General features: G+C 37.3%; 1 protein-coding gene across 3 annotated transcripts in view; it reads right to left on the reverse strand.

Annotated features, from left to right (window-relative positions):
- Window positions 1–20735, reverse strand: part of NRAP (nebulin related anchoring protein) — a 48311-nt gene that overhangs the window by 21999 nt on the left and 5577 nt on the right. For all 3 annotated transcript variants that reach the window (XM_068198078.1, XM_068198079.1, XM_068198077.1), the window contains exons 7-22: window positions 20247–20351; window positions 19588–19695; window positions 18503–18607; window positions 15613–15717; window positions 13771–13887; window positions 12302–12406; window positions 11268–11375; window positions 10470–10574; window positions 8054–8152; window positions 7440–7544; window positions 5775–5882; window positions 4841–4942; window positions 4126–4323; window positions 3802–3906; window positions 1450–1548; window positions 341–445 (exon numbers count right to left, since the gene is read on the reverse strand). In XM_068198078.1, coding sequence (XP_068054179.1) covers window positions 341–445; window positions 1450–1548; window positions 3802–3906; window positions 4126–4323; window positions 4841–4942; window positions 5775–5882; window positions 7440–7544; window positions 8054–8152; window positions 10470–10574; window positions 11268–11375; window positions 12302–12406; window positions 13771–13887; window positions 15613–15717; window positions 18503–18607; window positions 19588–19695; window positions 20247–20351 — 1779 coding nt within the window. The remainder of the gene's footprint in view (window positions 1–340; window positions 446–1449; window positions 1549–3801; window positions 3907–4125; window positions 4324–4840; window positions 4943–5774; window positions 5883–7439; window positions 7545–8053; window positions 8153–10469; window positions 10575–11267; window positions 11376–12301; window positions 12407–13770; window positions 13888–15612; window positions 15718–18502; window positions 18608–19587; window positions 19696–20246; window positions 20352–20735) is intronic.

Genomic DNA, 20735 nt, shown 5'->3' on the forward strand with positions numbered 1-20735 from the left:
GACCGTATGACTACAGATCAGATCCTGGTGTCGTCCTTACATCCTGTATCTGTGGATACTGTGGTTACTGCAACCCCAACATCTCAGTGGTTCCAGTGAAACTGGCAGTGTGCCACTCACCTGGAAGCATGTGAAAAGTGCACAGCTTCAAGCTCCAGAAGTGGCAAGTCTTCAGAACAGTAGATGTGACTACTATTTATTAGGAGCATGGAATTAAATTTCGAGTTTTTATATCAAAAACGTGAGGACCTTCTCTGAGAAAGAATATAACTTCTACCTAGAGAACAATTATTTCACTGCAGCTGTAACTATTCACGGGAGTGAGGGAATCACACAGTACCTCACTGATATTGGCAGCATTTGCTTTGGCCAGCATGAAGACAGGGTCATCTTTGCTGATGGTGTACTGATGAAGAAACTGCTCTTTCCCTGACCTGTAGGCAACCTGTCCACAGGAAGCAAAGCAGGGTCAACAAGCAGTGGTTCACATTTAATGTTGAAGGAATACTGGTTAAAACACCCCAAATATTCAAGGATTTGTATGGGTTAACTTATCTGGGAAAGTTATTCTTTAGCATCTTTAACTTAAGTGTTAAATATGGAGTTAAAAACTGACCTACAGAGTCAGGTTGACCAAAGTACTCATGGTTCAATTTCAAGGAAGCTGTGAAACAGCACATATATCAGGATACTTTAATTTTATTTCCCAAAGTTAGCTACCTATCTAGCTATAAAGCTGACAGCAATTCATACTCTATATAAAATGCAAGAACATATTTCACCCAATGTTAAACTGCAGCTACTTCTCGGGTAGAATGAAAGTCTTTAATGGGACATAGAAACATAGAATTCTAGGCATGAAATGAAGGATACTAGCAATTGAATCTGCAGAGAACATTTGTGACCTAAATGTAATTGCTCACACGATACTCCAGTGAGGACTAACATTACAACTTTGAATGAAAACATCAAGGACCTTTTATGATCTGAGTAGAAATCATCCCCATTTTATATTCCAGGGCTATGACAGCAGAGAAATGAACTTCTCTGTTTTAGCCCATGAAGTTCTTGGAGGAGCTGTTGAAAAACTATGAAAATATGCCCCATTCACAAAGTATTACATTTCTTACATCCCACAGAAGAAGTCCCTGCTATAAAGCTTGAAATCTATGGTTACTATTCTGTTTTCAGCACACACAGAAAGGCAGCTTGTCCAGCACACAAGAGATAAGCACACCAGAGATTCCCAATGGTGCTTGATTTTTGTTGCTGTTGTTCTTGTTCAAAGAATTCAAGGAAAGAATTAATCAAATAAACAAATAAAACCCCTTAGAATTAATCTGAAGAAACTTTATATATTGAAAGGTTTCATGACTGTGTACATATGTCAGGAATGACCACATTACCACTAAGCTGCTTGAAAAGAGACAAATTCAGTCAAGGACTCACATCACTTTGAAGTTCCTGGCTTTTCTTGGCGTGCTTGATCTGAGAACTGTCAGCCACACTGGTGAACTTCAGAGTATCAGCCTTCTGCCTGTACTTTTTCTGCAGCAAATTAAAGCAAGTTACACAAAATTTTCTGCAATACTTGTCCTCCCCTAAAAATGTATCACTTTTAAAAAATACATGAGTGATAGAGCCAGAAGTGGCCTGTAAATTCGCAAGACAGTTTTAGCACAGATATCAACGAGATAAGCTTCCAAGTCCGGTATTTTGAGGTAAGGAGGGCAGTGCATAGGTTTGTGCCAAATGCACTGTTGCTGACACTGCAGGCATGGATGCCTTTGGTGCCAGATGTGCTGTTTACATATCTTACAGGACCTAGGTTGCACACCAACCAGTGAGTGGTGCTCACAACCCAGGTATGACTTAAATCAGGACCCAAGAAAGCTGATAAGGCACACAGTCAGTGTTACTCTATCATTTCCTTGTAAGAGACTTCTCAAGCACGTGCATGGGTGGTTCAAATCACTGAACATTTGTTACTGAGATATTTTTAAATTATTAAGATGATACTTAAATTAGAGTGAGCTATTTCAGAGTCCTGAAAGTAACTTGAATTCAAAATCTTCCCCATCCTCTCAAAATCTTCGTCTTTTCAAAGCAGAGCTAGGCATAGACATTGCTGTCAAGCCTTTCTGGAATGAACAGCTATGAGAGGCCTCCACTAGGCTCAAGTCTCAGATATGGGGAAAAATATTGTTCTTTATTCATCCTCTGGTGCCAGTACTTATATAAAATCCATTTGAATGGACAAATGTGCATAGAGACTAATATTTTTAGTTTGGTACATAAGACAGTCCATAGTTTCATTCCAATTTACATTCTGTTTTACATCTGAAATACACTGAAGTGAATGGAATACTTTATTTGACTTTACAAGGCTTTAGCCTGTTTTAAATTAATGTCTTTGCCTCAACCTTTTGCACCACTCATTCGAGAGCGAGTTTTTCTTTCTTTGAGATAGTACAAGGAAATGCAGGACTCTGTTTCAAGACCACAGTGTGACAGGGGAGACCAAGCAAACTCTTGTTGTGCACTTCAATTGAATTCTTATTCTACCAGTTCAGACATGAAGTGGGGCATTCCACCTAGAAAGAGTGTAAATACTTTTTTTTTTCATTAACTGGCATTTCAGGAGAGAAATTCTTCTGTTTGAACTGATGGGTGAACAGATCAGTTTACACTGTGTCTCTGCTAGGGGAACACAAAATAGAAGTTAAAAAAGCATGCAGCACTTCAAAGAGGTGCTCATCGCTTTACTTTAGAAAGCTGGAAGGGAGGGCGGCAGATTAAAAACAGCATGTTTTGTCACATTGCATGGAACACAATGTAGTGACATCCTGCAAAGAAATGACAAAACACCAGGCTTTGTATGGCAATAGAGATCGCTAAAATAATATCCACCAGTCTCCAGTTTAGGTGACTGTCAGCCATCTCGTGGCCTTGCACAGCACTGGAATGAAATGGCAGATCATTATGGATTAAATATTTGTGGAAGTGATTATTACTACAGCACACCCCAGAAGCAGATGTCAGTAGCAAGACACCAGATCTGAGGTAGCTGCTCTTCTTTTGTTTCTAAGATGTATTTTTTCCCCTTGTAGGAGTAGTGAGAGGATGTCAGAGACCCAAGGTGTCAGAGAGTGTGATCGCCAGTAACTAACTGGCTTCTGTTCCTCCTTCCAGAACTAAGTGGGATTTTATCCCTCTTGTCAAACTTCCCCTAATTTATTCTTCTCTCTGTTCTCTAGTTTTCCTAGCACTAGTGAGACTGCTCAACCATAGCTAAGAAGTTGAGGAAGTTTACTTCCATAAGGTTAATGGCAGTGCAAAGCCATGAATTAATAAGGCAAAAGCAATGAAAAGCAGGAAAAGCTGAGGCTGCCAGTGAAACCAAGCCTCTAGTTGCCAAGGAGCAAGGAAACTTTCAGCTATGGCTAGCAAATATCTAATTTTTCAAGACTGCTCCTTAAAGCCTCTTTGTTCTTCATGCAGCACATGAAACTCAATGGAAATTCAATGCTGATCTGCAAAATGTACAGGAGAATGAAAAGAGGTGGAAGCACAAATACAGGGATTTCTACCTCACAGATTATTCTGATAATTATATAAAGGGAAAACATAATTTTAATCTTTAAGCCAGGGTATTCTAAATTATAGAATAACTAAATTATGCCCATCAGTTTTACCATTTCTCAGATACTCCTTGTTAGGAATCCCTTACCTATTCCACATAATGTAATGGAATGAGTCTTTGAACAAAACAACAGACAGAAGCCTGAGAACTTTGCTTACCTCACTGACTAAATCTCCCGCTTTTTTGGCTTGTTGTATATTAAGACTTCCTTCTGTGATACATCCAGCTCCTTTCATCCATGTCAGATCTGCCCTATATTGGAGCTGCAGAGGAAATTGACATTTACTGGCACAGGGAACATGAGTATAATGTTTGTAAGTGAACATGTGCACCCATTCCAGTTTCAAAGCCGTCTCAAAGACATTTAAAAAGCCATAGTACAATCAGATAGTGTTCATAAGAAACAAGAATCAACATCAAATGGAAAAAGTTATAATCCTTTGCACTGTTTTAAGAGTTAAGCTGGGTGTACATCATCTTACATCACTCTGGAGATCATAGGCCTTCTTTGCCCACTTGGTCTTCATATCTTCTGGAAGCACTGTGTACTCATGGAGTCTCGTTCTGTAATCCAAGTCACTGGCCAGTGCCTGAGCCTTTTTGGCATGCCTCAGGTTTATCATATCCATGGGCAGATGGAAATGGGCCTTGCTCTCCTCAAAACCTTTTTTGTAGGCAATCTAGACATAGGAATGAAAACAGAATATATGTATCAGATATTACAAAGCCATCTCAAATCACCCCTCTTGTTTGGGTCCTTATGCTGATTGGGCAAAAAATCCCCAAAAGACTGTAGAAATCACATCCTAGAAGTGACAAAACAAATGCCAGGGTAAATTTTCTAGATTCTAGAGATATTTTTTTCTATTACAGTAAATCTTGCTTTTAAACATACCCTTACAGACTTGAAAGTTCTGTGTAGAAGTGTTTATAGTGAGGTTTTAATATGATGATATTTTATTCATATTGCAATTTTAACTGGATGTTATTTTCCTGCCCCAAAATAAGGGCACCACTGACCAAAATCCCCTGCTGTGCAATCATTGCAGACTAACAGATGGTGAAGGAAACCCATTTTGTTAAATGCTTCCAAGAATTTGTTACAGTGAGAGCTGTAACAGTGGTAGATCGCATAGTGTTGCTGAAAGTTTCCTAATTATGAAAAACCTTACCTTTTGAGTAAGAGAAATAATTTACCTCACTACTCATCTTAGCCACCTTCAGAGAGTGCAAAAGTCTTGAATCCTTGGTTTCAGTTGCTTTTCCTTTTGTTTTTTCATATTCTTCTTTATATTTAATCTGTCAAAAAAAAAAAAAAACAGTATAAATTTAAGAATATTTCCAATTACCCATGAAATAAGCAGTAAATTTTTCACTGGTGATTTGGATGGTCAAAATTTAGAAGAGCTTAGTCTGATTCTCTCATTGTCACTTCAAATTTCCCAGATTTTCTCAGAAATTCCAAAGATGCAAGATCAGTCTAATTTATGAGGTTTTTAACCTCATTCTTTAAGGCTCAGCCCTCTGAGGTGAATATGCTTATAAACTTAAATTCTTCTGATTAGCTAAATTATCTGGCTTTTAGAGGCAAAGATAAAAAAATCAATCCAAGCAAGGAATTTGAGATTTGATTTTTTTAATGAGGTGGGAGTTTAGAATCCCCACCACTGCTGAACACTTTCCAGCTGCAGAAAAAGTATCTGCCTTTTCTGCATCTCCATGGGTTAAAAATCTTGATATAAGTTGTTTAGAAAGATTTTGTTGGAATTTTTTAATATACATTTATATATATTTACATTAAGGAAGCAAACTAAAAAAATATGCATTCTCTTTGTAGTAGAAGATAATACTATTTTTGAGGTTATAAACAATTCAAAACACTGAATTTAACTGTGGGTTTATTATGTAAATTTTGCTTCTCTTTGTACACATGATTTTAAAAAAGTAATTTTTGGAGAGTGAAATTTCACAGCAGAATCTGAGAAAGTTTCCAACTGCTCATTAGCCATTGAGAAAGATGGACAGCCAAATGCAGGATTTAAAAATCCAGATGAACTGAGCTGTGCTTTATTTCCCTGTGTTATAGCTCCTTATATAAAGAATAATTCCCAGGTAACTAAATGTAACATACATCACTGGCGAGATCCCTTGAAGCTTTGGCAGCAAGTAAAGGCAGAGAATCAAGTTTCATTTCAAAGCCCTGGCCCTTGCTCTTCTCCCAGCCTTCTTTGTACTTAACCTGAGAAAGGAAAGACAGCAACATGTCACTAACACAAACACACAGGATTTTCAAACAAACGTGGAAATGGCTCAGAGAAAAACAGAAGCATAAATATGCTCAGTCCACAAACTGGGACCTTCTTAAGTCGCAGTTCATTGTCATTTTGAGCTAATTAATTGTCTAGGATTGAGTCAAAATTTTATTCTTGGAGATCACAGGCACTTAATGTCCCGGAACATCCAGCAATAACTCCCAATTTCAGACAGATATGGAGGAAGGAGGGTTTTTCAAAATTGCCTCTGGTTATGTCTACCTAGGCAAATAGTATAGATCTGTAGGAGCTGATCTATGGGCAGAACAGCTGAGAACCAGACAACACTTGACTAATTTCAGGATTTTTCTTTCCCACCTCCAAACTGTAACCAGCCAAGCCTCATGCACTGAATTTGAAGGTGCAGCTCTTTACACGATCTGCTGGAGAGCATTCAAAAGGAATCCAGCTGGTGTGCTCTGAGATCACCCCACAGGGTGAGGCAGAGGTCAGAGCAGCATCCCTCGTGATCAGGATTGTCTTCAAAAGAACACTCATGAGCCACACTGCCTCACAAACACCAGTGAAATGCATGAGAATCACACACAACTTCTGAAAGTCGGTGGAACTTCAAGTCATAGCTTTTTTAGCTCTTTTTCAGGATTCCACTTGAAATTCCAGTAAAGCAAGATTAAGCATGCCTTCATCCATACTATGCATGCACCTAATGAAGGTAGAAGGTTTTCAGGAAGCCTCAGTTTCTGGATTTGGCTTTCTGCATGTTTATATTTTACCAATATCTAACAATGAGCATGCATCCCAACACAGTACAGTTGTAAAGAATGCTCCTCCATAACACTCTGCCAATGCAACTCAAATAATACTTAGGGGAAGAGCACAAGACACAAAAAACCTGCAGTAATGGCAACTCAAAACCATGAAAAATTGTGAAACTGCTTAAAAAATAAAAGTCACGCCAGTCATAGCTGGAGGTTTTTTCCTCATTTTGCACTTATTTGTCTTAGGTTTTTTTTTCCTGCAAAACTATCTATGAAAAAGGAGGCCTGAAAAATACTCTAAAAATTAAATAGAAATTCAACTTTTCCTGCAAGCACATGGTTTTAACCCACAAGACTCTAAGTGAATCACTATTTATTGCCAGGAATGGAGCAACAGTGGACTTGATCTAAGTTGGCTGAAGTCACTGTTTCTTTCCATTGCCTTCAGTGCACTTTGAATTACTAGAACTGTGCAAATGTTGGTTCTTCATACAAATTTCACCTCAGAAGCACTTAGTTTTGTAAAGTGAATGTTGATTTAAAGAAATTCAGATCATCTGAAAATATCTTGGAAAAAAAGTCTAGAGGTTTCAGTGCCCTTGAAATTGGATCGCTGTCTATTCTGGGCACCATATTTCATGTTGTTTTGTACAAAGCCAAATGATAAATGCTAAATGCTTCCAGAAAGAGTGTCATCATCTTTATATTAATTTCAGTCTAGGAACAGCACTATGAATGCCAGTATTTCCCCAAGGCTTGGCTCACCTCGCTGTATAACTCAGCATTGGCTTTTGCTTTCACCAGCAGTGGTACATCCTGAGGCAGAGTGTAATTTGTTTTTGTCTTCTCATACTGGGCTCGGTAGTTCAACTGCATATGTTGAAAAGATCAGCAAGAAACTCAGTTATTTTTAACTTAATAAAAATATAACCATTAGACTGAATGGTTGCTGTTAAATTTCAGGTTATTGGTGCCATAAATTATAAATACATTCATAGGAATTTGTGATGTAAGTATGAAGGCTATAAGGCTAACTTTTACTTAAGAAGTAGGAAGTAGAAATTTATTCTATAAATAAAAGTTACTGATTATCTTTAAGTACAAAAGATATAATTTAAAACCTTGCCTTAATAAAGATAAAGAAAATAATTTCTTTAAAAAGCATGCTGATACAAATCTTAAAAGTGGAGACGAATATTAGATCTACTAGTATGCTTGCCACATTTTTGAAAGTGATTTCATTCGATATGTATTCTTGGTTTGGCTATGAATCTGCTGAAGAACTGTCAAGAATAAAACACATAAGGCTACAAATGCTACGAAATTAGATTACTTTATCATTCTAATAAACAACAGTAGCTAATGATGGGAGAACTTACATCACTGAGCTGCTGTGCATTTATTTTGGCTTGAGCAATTTGTGGAGTACTGGCCACAGAGCTGTACTTCAGCTTGTCTATGCTTTGCCTGTAGTTTACCTAATTTAAAATTAAATTAAAAAAAAAAAAAAGATTTAGTAAAGGAAGAAATGGTCAGACCGGAAAATGAGAGATTGCATAGATGAAGTTTTGCTAACTAATACTCTGGATAAAATATTACTTAACCCATAATAAATAGAGCTGAGGAAAAATGCCAGGATCTCTTGGATGAGATCTGAGGTAGTGCTCTGAAATTTCCCCTGTCTGAGGTCACAGTTTTTATCCCACTCTGAAAATTACTTCAGTTATAATCCCTTTCTGTCAGACCCACAAATTCCTACAAAGATGCAGCACCATCTGCAAATCATTGCTATAAATCCCCCAAATCATTGCTATAAAATCCCCCAAATCATTGATAAAAATCCTTCCTAACCATTACTTAGTCCATTTTTATCTTTATCAGACAAGAATTACTGTAACTGCATATGAAGTGGTCTGTCCAGTGTACCACTGGATAGAGCAAATGAACTCTCTTATACTTGGTCTTTACTGAGTTTTAATGTAATAAATTAACCACAGAATTTCCCTGTGGTCAGAGGTTTGTGTGAATGCTGAGAAAAGAAAAATATGTACTTATAGTACAAAAAAAGTCATTTTAATGTCAGCCATCAAGAGGTCTGGACCCCACTAGATTACTACTAGTTATAAAATAAATATTTTAAAGCCCCAAATTATGCATGATTAAAAAAATCATATGACACTTTCTTTCAAACCTGTTGCTGCAAAAGAACTCATTGCTATACTATAAAACATAATTATTATTCTCTGTAGGCCCTCATTAATATTCACTGAAGTTAATCACCACTTTGCAAACATTGCAAATCACGTTGTTTAAAACTAGTTTCTTAAGAACCCTTCTTTCCAGTAAAGTGGAGCATATTTCTGGAGATTTTGAGTTACTGAAACTATTTCAATGCAAACCTTCTTATCTCCTGTATCCTCACATAAACTTCCTCATTCTGCCAGAATGATAAAAGCTAGGAAAGAAGGCCTGAATTATCTCACAGGTCCAAAGTGATTAAGGTACTTAAAACAGTGCATTTGCTTTCTCAGAGAGAATTTTAACTCCATGGAAAGGGATCATTTCTTTTTAACTGAAGCTATTTATTGCTACTTGTGATTGCTAAGTGTACGAGAGAGCTGTATTCCTAAAAGAGTTCAGAGTAAACATGTCAGTTATTTGGGAGCACACAAGTCCTGGGACTAATGCAAAATCCTAGATCAGGACTGGTGCAAGTGAGTCTCTGAGGCCAGTGAATTATGTGTTTCAAACCCTGATGCTGACTATCAATTGTAGAGCCACTGGAATTGCTGAAATGTTTTTTACATTTTCGACATGAATTTATGCTTACCTTGAACTCTTTAAGAACACAGCTCTGTCACACACTAAGCAAACAAAAACTGAATTTTACTGTTTTCAGCTTTTACAAAGGTAAAGCTGAAATTACTGCTGTAGAGGCAAGAGTTCATCTTAGAGTTGAAGTATACGCGATACTTCCTCAAAAACATCAGGGTTCCCAACTCTAGCTCTTCATGCTACCATCCTTGTCTTGGAAGACCTGTTTAGGCCCAGATAAATCTCACATAATGTTAATGACCTCTCTAAGGTATAATGCTCCTGGATTTTTGCAATTTCAGTGTAAAGACAGGGTGTATATACTTTAGTATATACAGTCAGAAATGCCCTGCAGAGCTGCTGCTCTCTTCCTGTTGATTTTCTAAGCAATGCCTGGTGACTGTGCTCCTGACTAAGGCACAGGGTGAGTTGCCAGTGGTAGAGGAGATCGGTCAAGCTTTCAATGATTGTGAGAAGTGAAAGTATCATACTTTCACTTCCCACAAGTCAGGGGCACAGGGGGCTCCTCTCTCAGGGACCACAGCTGGAGGAAGGTTACGTGACCAACCCGTTCCCCTCCAAAGGGGAACGCCACTCCCCAGGGAATTCACAGAGGATTCACAAAGGCTGTTTTAGTCTCCCTGTGCTTTCAGTGCTTGATGCTGCTGTTGAAGATGCCTCAGGATGGTGAGACTTCAGCAGCACAGAGCTGGGATAGAGCAGAAGTCACTGATTTCACATGGCTCTACAGTCCGTGCTGAACTGACACCAGCAACAGGACATGGCAGCACTTCCTACTGCTCTGAGACCTCGTGACACTGCACTTTTTTGCTTTAGCTTTGTTAGCAGTGGCTGTTTGTTCCTGTCATTAAATCATCATTTGACACACACAGTCTATCACAATCTCTCCTACAGAGAGATTATGAGCTATGCAAATCATAGGGAAAAAAAAACCAAAAATAAAAACGTAAAATTATTTACATCTTTCAAAGGGACCAACTTTCTTGTTGTCTGGTATGAAGGAGTGAGAGTAGCTGGGTAATTGTAGTCAACACCATCATGTTTGTAATCAGACTTATAGGCTATCTGAAACACAAGGAGAAAAAAAAATCTTTTTTTTTCAGCTGTCATTTGTTTGAATAATTATCAGTCAAGAGGAAAGGAGAAACAATAATATTAATATTAAATGCAAGAAACAAAGTAAGTTCAATGTCATGAGTGACAAAGAAAATGAAATTATTTGCATAGTTTAGCCACTAATTGATTCTTTTTCAGCTTCTCAATTAATCCAATGCCAACAGTGGGAGCATTAACTTAACTTCCACCTATGACACATCTCTTTTATCTTTCTGCTTAGTTCTCAAGCTTCTTACAGATTTGTAAATAATGTACTTGAAGGAATGGTATGTAATGAAATAGCTTCTTGACTAACCCAGTAAATTAAATTGGAATCCAGAAATCTTCATTAAAGACTTTTTTTTCCAGCAAAGGTCTGACCCTGGGGGTGGTGGCAAACAACCTTCAGCATCCTACTGATGTCAAAGAAAACTGAAGGATCTCAGTATGTTGCCAGATCACTGAAATGTCTTATTTTAACTTCTTCCACACAGTGAGCCATAAAACAGTACAAAAGGGTTTCCAAAATTTCACCTCTTCTCAACATATCTATCCATCAGATTCCCAGCACAGTATGATCTAAAGTTTTCTATCAACTTAATTCTGGAAAAACTGAAAGGCAAGGAGGCCACAAGAATACAAGTGTGATTAAAAGGGACTCACATTGCTTGCCAAGCTGCCAACTTTCATGGCATGGAGCATCCTCTTGTCCATGCCAATACCCACATAGTGACCTTTCATTTCATTCTGGTAGGTTTCTTTGTATTTAAGCTGTACCAAAAAAAAAGGTAAAAATACTCTGAGAAAATATATTTAGCTTTTCTACTGAAGAGTTTCAGCTTTTAAGAGTTTCTATATTTTACAGCAGGGAGACAAATTGTTACAGCTCTGGTCTACTAGTGCTGCTCCAATACAGCAATTCATTAGTCCACAACAGCCTTGGTATTTTAAAAAATAAAAGCTAAAACCCTCAGTGAGTTTCTTTTACTACAAGATATCATTTACTTGCTCTTCATATCACCTAAATGCCACATAAAGAAGATACATCTGTGTTTCATCAGAAATAAATACTAGAACAAAGTCCCAGGGAGACAATATTTGTACATTAAGAAATGAACAAAATTGGGTTGTTTTGGTGCATCTTTCAGCAGTCCCAGAATGGGGGATTTGACAAGAAAAATTGATCATTCAACCATCTGAACTGTACGGCAAAATATTTACTCCTCTGGGATTTCAGAGAATGGTAAGAAGCAGTATGAAACAAAATTGTATTTCATGAGAATCAAGAGGTTTAACTATTATCACTGATTATTTTCACACAGTAATTATGTTCCTCTCTGGCATGAACTCTGGTGAAGCATCTTCTGCCTACCTGTCCAGTCAGGAAATAGACATGCACAATGAATTCAGTAATAATTATGACAGACAAGAGTAACAAGTGGCTGCTACTTCTCTAGATCAGCAGTAAGTAACCTTTCTTCTAAATACCATAATAGTTCTTTCCATAATCCTAAGTAAAATAAATGTCCCAGCTATACATCAGGACACATTAGGATAAGTGTTGTATAAAAACAGGCTAAAATGAGTTATAATCACATTTCCAGCACACATTTATATGAAACACACACTCACAGATGACCTGTGATTCCAGCAGCTACCAGGGAAAGCAAGCTACACACGAGGTACTGCAAACTTACATCACTGGTGAATTTTGAGATCTTGCTCATATTCTTGAATTGTGGAGTGTCACAGTAGTTCATGCTGTAGCCTTTGTTGTTTCCAAGATCCTTCTTGTACTCCACCTCAGTGACAAAAATGCACAACGGGAAGCTATGGTAAAACCTTAATCTGCTCTATCAAGTTCCTTCACACACCTTTTATTAGGCAGACCCACTGTTCAGAGATTTTGACACATGGTATTCATCAGATGGCATACAATGAAAATTAATATGAAGAGAATATTCATATACTCAGTTCTCATTTTATAAGCAAAAGAAATGCAATTTCATTCTCTGCAAAGTATATAAGACAGTGACAGGAGGAAAACTATTAACAAAAACAATGATATACAAAGAAATTCTAAGTTGGGAGTGGAGCAAATGAGCATGTATAAATGTGCCATGTACCAAATTCCAGCAAGACCTCAGCAAGAGCTTTTGTACTCTTACAGTCATTCCTGTTTAAGGAACTCAGCCTGTAACAGCTGCAGTGAAAGACTGAGAGATGAGAAGAACTCAGCTTGCTTAGCTGAGGAAATCAAAGGCAGAGAGAAGAAAATGATATATTTGTAAACCTCTCAGAAAAGTAACCATGCAGGGAGAAAAACTTTTTAAACTAAAGGGCAACTCTAGCACAAAAAACAGTGGTAATAAAGTGGACAGGAATAAATGTAGGCTAGAAATTGGAATAGGAGGATTATACAGTGCTGTGTTGAAGCAGCAGGAACCAGGAATCATTGGCCCAGGAGGCCCCTTCCAGCCCTACTTCCAGGGGTTTTTCATTATTGAAGGTTTTATACTTTGACATCTCAAGAGTATAAGTTTTTAAAGTGCCATGGGGAAGTTCTAGAAACTCACATTTATTAATAGTTTTATAGCTGGTATGACACTATAAATAAATTAATAATTCAGAATCTACTGAGAATTCTCTTGCAATCTTCCCTTATCAAGCAGAAAAAGAATCAATTATCAGCGACTCACAGTCTTTCACAGGATGGAAGAAAAGAGAAATCTGCATAACCAGAATGGTATAAATTTTGTCTCTGGTCTTATCTTTTGATTATTAGAATACCTTTTGAGACACTCTAAGGCACACACCAAATTGGTCCTAAAGCATTACATCTTAATATCATATTAAAAGCACAACTCAGGTTTGGGGTGGATTTTTTTCAGATTTCAATTCTTCATGTGGTCAGAACTAGAATCACTCTCCTGGGGTTAATTTCCCACACTTTCACACAGATGATTGGAAGGGCCACAATGCAGCACCTAAAGATTTGTTCTTGAGCTTTTCTCTCCAGTTGCTGTGCTACACACAGATAATTTTTGTTATGTACAATGCAGTAAGAACAACAGCAATTTTTTTAACTTGCAGTCCTTACTCACCAAACACAAATGTTTGTATGAGCTGCTCCCAAACTTGTTAAGAGATCGATTCAAGCCCTTACCTCACTGACAAGCTTGTTAACACTTTGGGCTTGTTTAAGGACCAAGTTGTCTTCAGCTGTTAGGGAGTGAAAGTGAGCTGCACCTTTCATCTTGGAAAGATCTTTCTTGTATTTTATCTGAAAAGAAGGAGGGAGAATTAGAAAATAGATGTGCACCTTTTCATCTTTACTATTTAGACTGGCTTCATGAGTCAGGATAGTATCTTCCCTGTGCTTGCTTTGATAAGTAAATGGAACTTGCCAAGCTGAAACACTGTATTTACTACCTTGAATAACCCAAATATAACCCCACAGCCCTTCACAGTTCCTCTCAAGACATTTTACTAGATAGCATTTTTTATAAATTTTTGACGTAGACTGAACAGCACTGGTTTTTGTTCATGGCTTGAAGAGATTGCTAGCAGATTCTTGGCTGTAGCTTGTGTGCTCTTCTATTAATGAACTTAATCCTTGGTACTTAATTTTAGTCAGAGGATTACAGATAGTCATCAAGCACTCTGCAAACTTTTCCTTTTGTAGAAACCCACTTTTTTAAAAAGCTGTATCTTTTTGTACTTTTAGTGTGTTTAAGGGAATTATATTTCTCAGTAAAATCAAGATTGAAATAAGGGATTTCTAAATTAAATTTAGACATCAGGTTGACATAAATTGGACTTGGATAGGTGAAGAGAGGCAGTACTTGGCCTTTTATAAATTATTTTGCATGAACTGAAATGCAAAGTGATTTGGGTTTTTTATTTTCCAAGTCTGCACACATTTCCTCGGGCTTTAAAACTATAAGGAAAGTTTGTTAAGTACTGTAGTGTGCAAATGTTACTTCCATGAACCAATCCTCCTTTTCCCTCTATGTATTATAAATTAATGAGGAAACTACTGACCATTGGCATTTTCAAAGCCTATGGAACTGTGATCTTTGTCTGGAAAGGTTAAATATTTCATGTTTAAACAGGGGATCACTGAGTTTGTCATTAAACTGGGATTGGTCACAGAGGATTTGTGGTGTTTTATATTCTCCCAGTGATAAGCTCAGGTAACAGAACATGACTGATCCTTTCACTCCAGTTTACTGCTCGTGTCTAGTCCAGACTAATACAAGCTGAAAGACTCCACCATCTGTTAGCTTCCCAGAAGACAGACTGAGCTCATCAGCTCAGGCAGCCCCATCGGGGACAGGTGTCCACACTACAAAAGTTGTCACTCACAGGAACCCTTCAGAGCAGCCACAGACTGACCCACTTTTTGTCACTGCCTGAAATGGTCTCCCCAAATAGGGCTGAGACCCTCTAATGGATGGGCTAGATGCAGGAATCACACACCACCACCTCTTTGCCAATTCTTTAGTTTACCACCCAAAACCAAAAATCACATCCCAGAAATAAGCTCACTTTTGTGAAGTGACAGTGTCATACTCCCTGCTTCTTTTCCTCCGTATTACTTGCTTTGTGCTAGGGGCATGATACATCAAAATATCAAAACCAGTACAATTCATTCATCCTCCATTTATTCACTACTGGGAATACCACAGTAGTCCACAGGATGATTAAGGCAGTTGAAGGTTTCATTAATAATACAGGTGCAGATTTGCCAGGAGGGTTAACCTAACAGTAGGGATCCCCATTAGTTGCTACATCCATCTCCTCCTTCATGCAAGTTGGAGCTGTGCTCCCTTCTATTAATGGATATTATTAATCCCCTGAGCCATCCAGTTCCCAGCAATGCAGCAAAATGTCACTTTTGTTTACTTCTCAAGTGCAGTTTTAGCATCCTCCTCCCAGGCACTGCTCTGACAAACTGCTGGTTTTAATTGTTTATGAATTGTATTGATTCAGGTTTCATACTTACATCACTTGCCAATTCATTTGCTTTCTTGGCATTTTGATAAGCTGGAGTGATCATAGCAGGAAAGCTTCCTTTCCCTCTGCGCTCCTCAAACTCATCCATATATCCCTGAAGAAAATTCAGAGTGTTTACTCATCACACATGAGCAGGTGGGGCCACGGGTTATTTTACAAAGCCCCACAGTCCTTGTTAGTAGGAAGGTTCATAGCTTCAATGATTTTTTATTTTAATGAAAAACTGACCAAAATATAAGAATAAATTGTCCTGTTAAATTACTTATGCCTCTGAAGCTACCTGTGCTGCATTCCAAGAGAAATTTAGGTAGCCATTAGCTGTGGTAAAGATAACATTCAAGTGTACAATGACATAAACCCTTCTGCTCTCACCTCATTTCTCACAGAGATGATATCTGCTTGCTTCTCTGTTTGTCAATACATGTTACCCTGGAATATTACAAAAATAGCTAATGGCTTGGTTAGCCAGGGGACTGGCTCAAAGTTTACAAGTTTAACATAGGATCAGCCTTCCTTTGTGGTGTTACATGAGCCGTTTGATTTTTCCATGGTCATTTTTCACATCATAATTGACCAAAAATAGTTCACTAGTGCAGTGATGTATTTTGAAGAGGGATAAATAAATGAAGCAGAGATACCTGGGTATCAAAATGCCAAACTCCTTAGTGAACAAAATCACAAAATTCCATTTGTCTGATTAAAAAACATCCGATTGTTGTGCAAGTAACACCCTTAAATCCATCTATAGATAAATTTAAGTGTAGATATCTGACAATTTGAAAGCCATTTAGATAGTTTAACAGCAAAATACTGGAGATTTTTTTTAATGTAATGGACAATAATAATGTCAAAGACTTCTATGGCAAGAGCTGGGGAGAATACGGCATACAAACAAGAATACAAACAATTGAGATAAAGTGTAATGTGTCTTCTTTGCAATATTTTACAAATCTTTTGTAGTAAAGAGGCAGTTTGAGTGAAAATAGTATGTGCCATGAATAGAATGCATGTCAAGAATGCCATGGAGAACACAGATAGGAACTGCTACAAATATCTGGGATATCTCTTTTGTGTGTTCTCAATGCAAAACCATCCATTGTTGGTCATTTTGGGCACCATCAATGTCATGTTTAAAAATAGGTCACGCCACAAGTTTGTGAACATTATGATGCACACTAGTGAATAATAGTTACAATGGCATTAAATTATTCTATAAACAGGCACAGAAAAGAAAAAATACAGTTGAATAATCAGCTGAGTTAGTTTCTTAAAATACCATTAATGAGTTTGAATTCTCCAGACCAACCTGTCTTTTGCTTCTAACTTTCTTAAATACATTTTAATATAATTTCTAATATTATGCATATGTTCAAAGTTTCAGAAAACTATTTTAGCCACTCTTAAGGTTTTTAAGAATAAAACAGATGTTCAGCAAAGGAATTTTATGGTAAGATTCCTTAAATTGTCTCATGTTATATCTATAAATATGCATGAACGTGTATATATATATATCTATATATATTTGTCTGATGCACACACAATTCATTGTTAATGATCTCAACAGTTAGAAATCTAATTCCTTTACCCATGTTAAGTCACAATTTACTCAGAAAGATCCATTAATTTCAGTGACTCTGTGTTATTTGACTAATAATATCAGTATCCAATCTATAAAGATTAAAACTCAAATCGAATTTGAAGTCTATGACTGAAGTTTCAAAGACACTTTCAAAGAAAGAAAACTTAAATTAATTCTAAAACAGAGGCATTCTAATGCTTGAAAATGTAATTAGTCATTTTTCAAATTAATTTCATTTGTTTATTCTGATTAAAACTTGTAGTAGTTCAAAAGACAGAAGTAACTGAAGGCTTCATTGCTACAATTCTAAACTCATGTTTTTCAAGGATGGTTTGCTTTCCACAGAATACTAAATGTAGATTTCGACAGAAGAGATGAAGAAATGTAAAATACCAAAGGTTTTAGGAAAATACAGCCCCTGTTCCTTCATTTCTCCAAAGTATATGGACCTACTGAGAAGCAGGACAAAATCCCCTGAGATTAACCATGTAGTTTTCTTTATACAACACCACTATTCAATTCCTTTCAAATTCCATTTAGCTGCTTCCACTCAGTTCTATGTAGCTGTGCTATTCCTCTAACCTAACTGGAATTTGGGTGCATTTTGGGCAACCACAAAACTAATTGTATTCCCTTAAAAATTAAACATAAGCAAAACAAATGCCACTGACCAAAACAGAGCTAAAGCCTATCTGGCTTCACAAATACAGAACTACAGCTTGTCAGGTTTATAATTCCCCTTTTGTAGAGGAGGTGAAATCTAAGAGATTGTGTATCTAAGAGTTTCGGTGCTGTTCACACATATTTGGAGCTGCAAAGCTCCCAAGATTTGTGAAAATACCCACAGGGAGAAGGCACCTAACTATCTGCCAGCTTTCTACCATTTCACAAGCCTTTGGCTTTTCTCCTGACTGAATTTCCTTATTCATGGAATGGGAATATTTCCTCGGGTAAACACATTTCAGTGTGATACATAACAACACAAAAATAGAAATGCAGAAATGCAGTGCCTACATGCACACAGATAAAATTTGCCAAGGTCAGTCTTTAGGAATGGCCCTACCATAAGGGTCATGCAGTGACAGTGCAGCCACATTGTAGTCACATCTTCAGGTGCCAGTGATAGATGCATTACACTTTAGGTGCACAGTGCTGTTTGCACACCATCCTTTCCATTGAGACCTTGCTTTCTCACACAAGAAAACAAAGTGAAAATAGGTGTCACGAGTTTCTAAAGCCTTGAGCAGTCAGCTGTAATAATGATCAACATCAGCATGGCTATCTCTTGGATGTTGCATACCTGTCCATATTGGTCTGCATTTTCTCTTGCAAAAGCAACATCTGTTCCAGCTGTATGGCTGGCTTTTCCCTTGATCTCTTTTTCATATCTTTGATGATACTTCACCTAACAGGAAAAAAAGGAAATGAATAATCCGGGTGAGTTTAGTCTGGTTCACAGATGCTGCACAATAAATAACAACCAATGGCATGCACATGTTCTCAATAAAGGATTGTCAAAATTCCCATTGCCACCAACCTGCACAAGTCAAATATGCCACTTGAAGATACAAAAATAGAACTATAGCTGTACTCAATAACGCACTAGGAACACGGGCCTTGCCATTTCAACCCAGACCGTTGGGTCAATGTGTTCAGCACCACCTGCTTGACAGTGGCTAACCCCTGATGCTCCAGCAGTTTAAAAAAATAGAACTGATTAAAGTGCAAATTCACAGTTACCACAGAGCACTTTTTTACCACAGAGTCAGTCACCTGAACCCCATCAATAAATGGGTTTGCTTCTGAAAGATGCTTTATCCCCAGTGATAAAGGGAATTTTAGGCAATCGTCCTTCAAGTTTAGACCAAGATTTGCACTACGTTTGCTGAAATCAAAACAATGCCTGTAACCTGATGCTGCCCTTTAATCACCATGTGTGTTTGCTGACAAAAGTGAAGGGTTTTCCACAGATCAAAGGAAATTAAAACATCTAATTGTTTTATAGTCAGTTCCTTTTTCCTTCAAAATTATGGATCTCTTATTTCCCTCAATGACTCTTTAATTTAAAACAATGTTTTAAATTCACTTCCTTTGAGTTACATGTTCTTCCATATGTTATCTTCTCCAACAAAAAGAGCTTTTCTTTCAGTTTCCAATAACAAAGCACAATTAACTGTACATTTTGAAGAAACACTGATGTCCTTTTATGGTGCTTATTAGAGTACAGGGGTGTTGTGGTTTTGTTATGTTTGGAAAGGAAAAGAAAGCCAGTAAAGATCAGTATGCCATGCTCATGGAATTTCTGCCAGTAAATGTTTTAATTCAAAATTTGTGTGACCGTTTAGTATTTTCTTTCCCAGAAGAGACTTTTCTTTGGACACTTACATCGCTGGCTAATTCATTCGCTCTCTTGGCTATTTGATAAGCTGGAGTGATCATAGCAGGGAAGCTGCCTTTTCCCTTCCGTTCTTCAAAGTCTTCTGTGTATTTCAACTGTAAAAATTCAAGACAGTTCAGGAGCAATTAGAGCAAATGTGTCTTGATTGCACATATAATCAATCCTTAAAGTTGCAAAGTCGAGCATTCAATGGTCGTCATCTGCCAGAAGGAAGATGAACCATGAAGTTTGAATCTTTGCAATTTGATCTTTAACTACACAATCACACAGCTTCTTCATGGCCCCTTTGTCTTGTTCAGGGTGTAGGATGAAAAGAGTTGTTTAAAGAAAATACTTAAAGTGCCTGCAAGATGCCTTCTCTATTTACGTTAGACTCAGGCAGCTTCTTTCTTTACTTTGCACGGCAGCCAGTTGCTGGGTATGGAACAGACTGGCTCCCCAGCTTCTGTTCTGACAGCCTAAAATGGCCTCAAATTTAATGTGGTCTTTGTAACTGAAAGCATTAAATGCTTAATGGTGAAATGAGTCTGCCTTTAAAATATTAATTTTTTATTTTTCTTTGTGTTCATATTTTCAAGTAATTTATAAACACCCTATGAACCACTTGCAGAGCCAAAACCAGATCAATCTATTTTGTTTTACTTACATCACTTGCAAGATGTGCTCCAGCCTTTGCATGAAGTATATCAGGAGTGTCTACAACAGAGGTGAACTTTGAAACTCTCTCTTCATGTCCACGCTTATATTCCACCTGAAGAGGAAAACATATATATCCATATTACAAACAATAAGCAGCAAAAGTATATTTCCTATCAGAAGGCTCCAAGAGAAAATAAGCAACAGCAGTCATGACACTCTCCACTCTCCACAGGCAAGCTATCCATATATTTAAGCCCCAATTTCCTTAAAGTGAATACCAAATCCAAACAGAAATAGATCCAGATATTCAAATTTTCACTTGATTTGTGTGAGCCATACATTTGATTAAAATACCATGAGAATAGTCAATAATGTCCCAAGATCATACTGCAATGACATTGTAGATAGTATCTGCAAAAAACAATACAATACTTTAAAATCATTTTTATGGGATTTATTTTTACTTATCTTTTTCATGTGAATTGTTCTTAAATAA

This window comes from Anomalospiza imberbis, chromosome 8 (genome assembly GCF_031753505.1).
Source record: "Anomalospiza imberbis isolate Cuckoo-Finch-1a 21T00152 chromosome 8, ASM3175350v1, whole genome shotgun sequence".
Classification (NCBI taxonomy): domain Eukaryota; kingdom Metazoa; phylum Chordata; class Aves; order Passeriformes; family Viduidae; genus Anomalospiza; species Anomalospiza imberbis.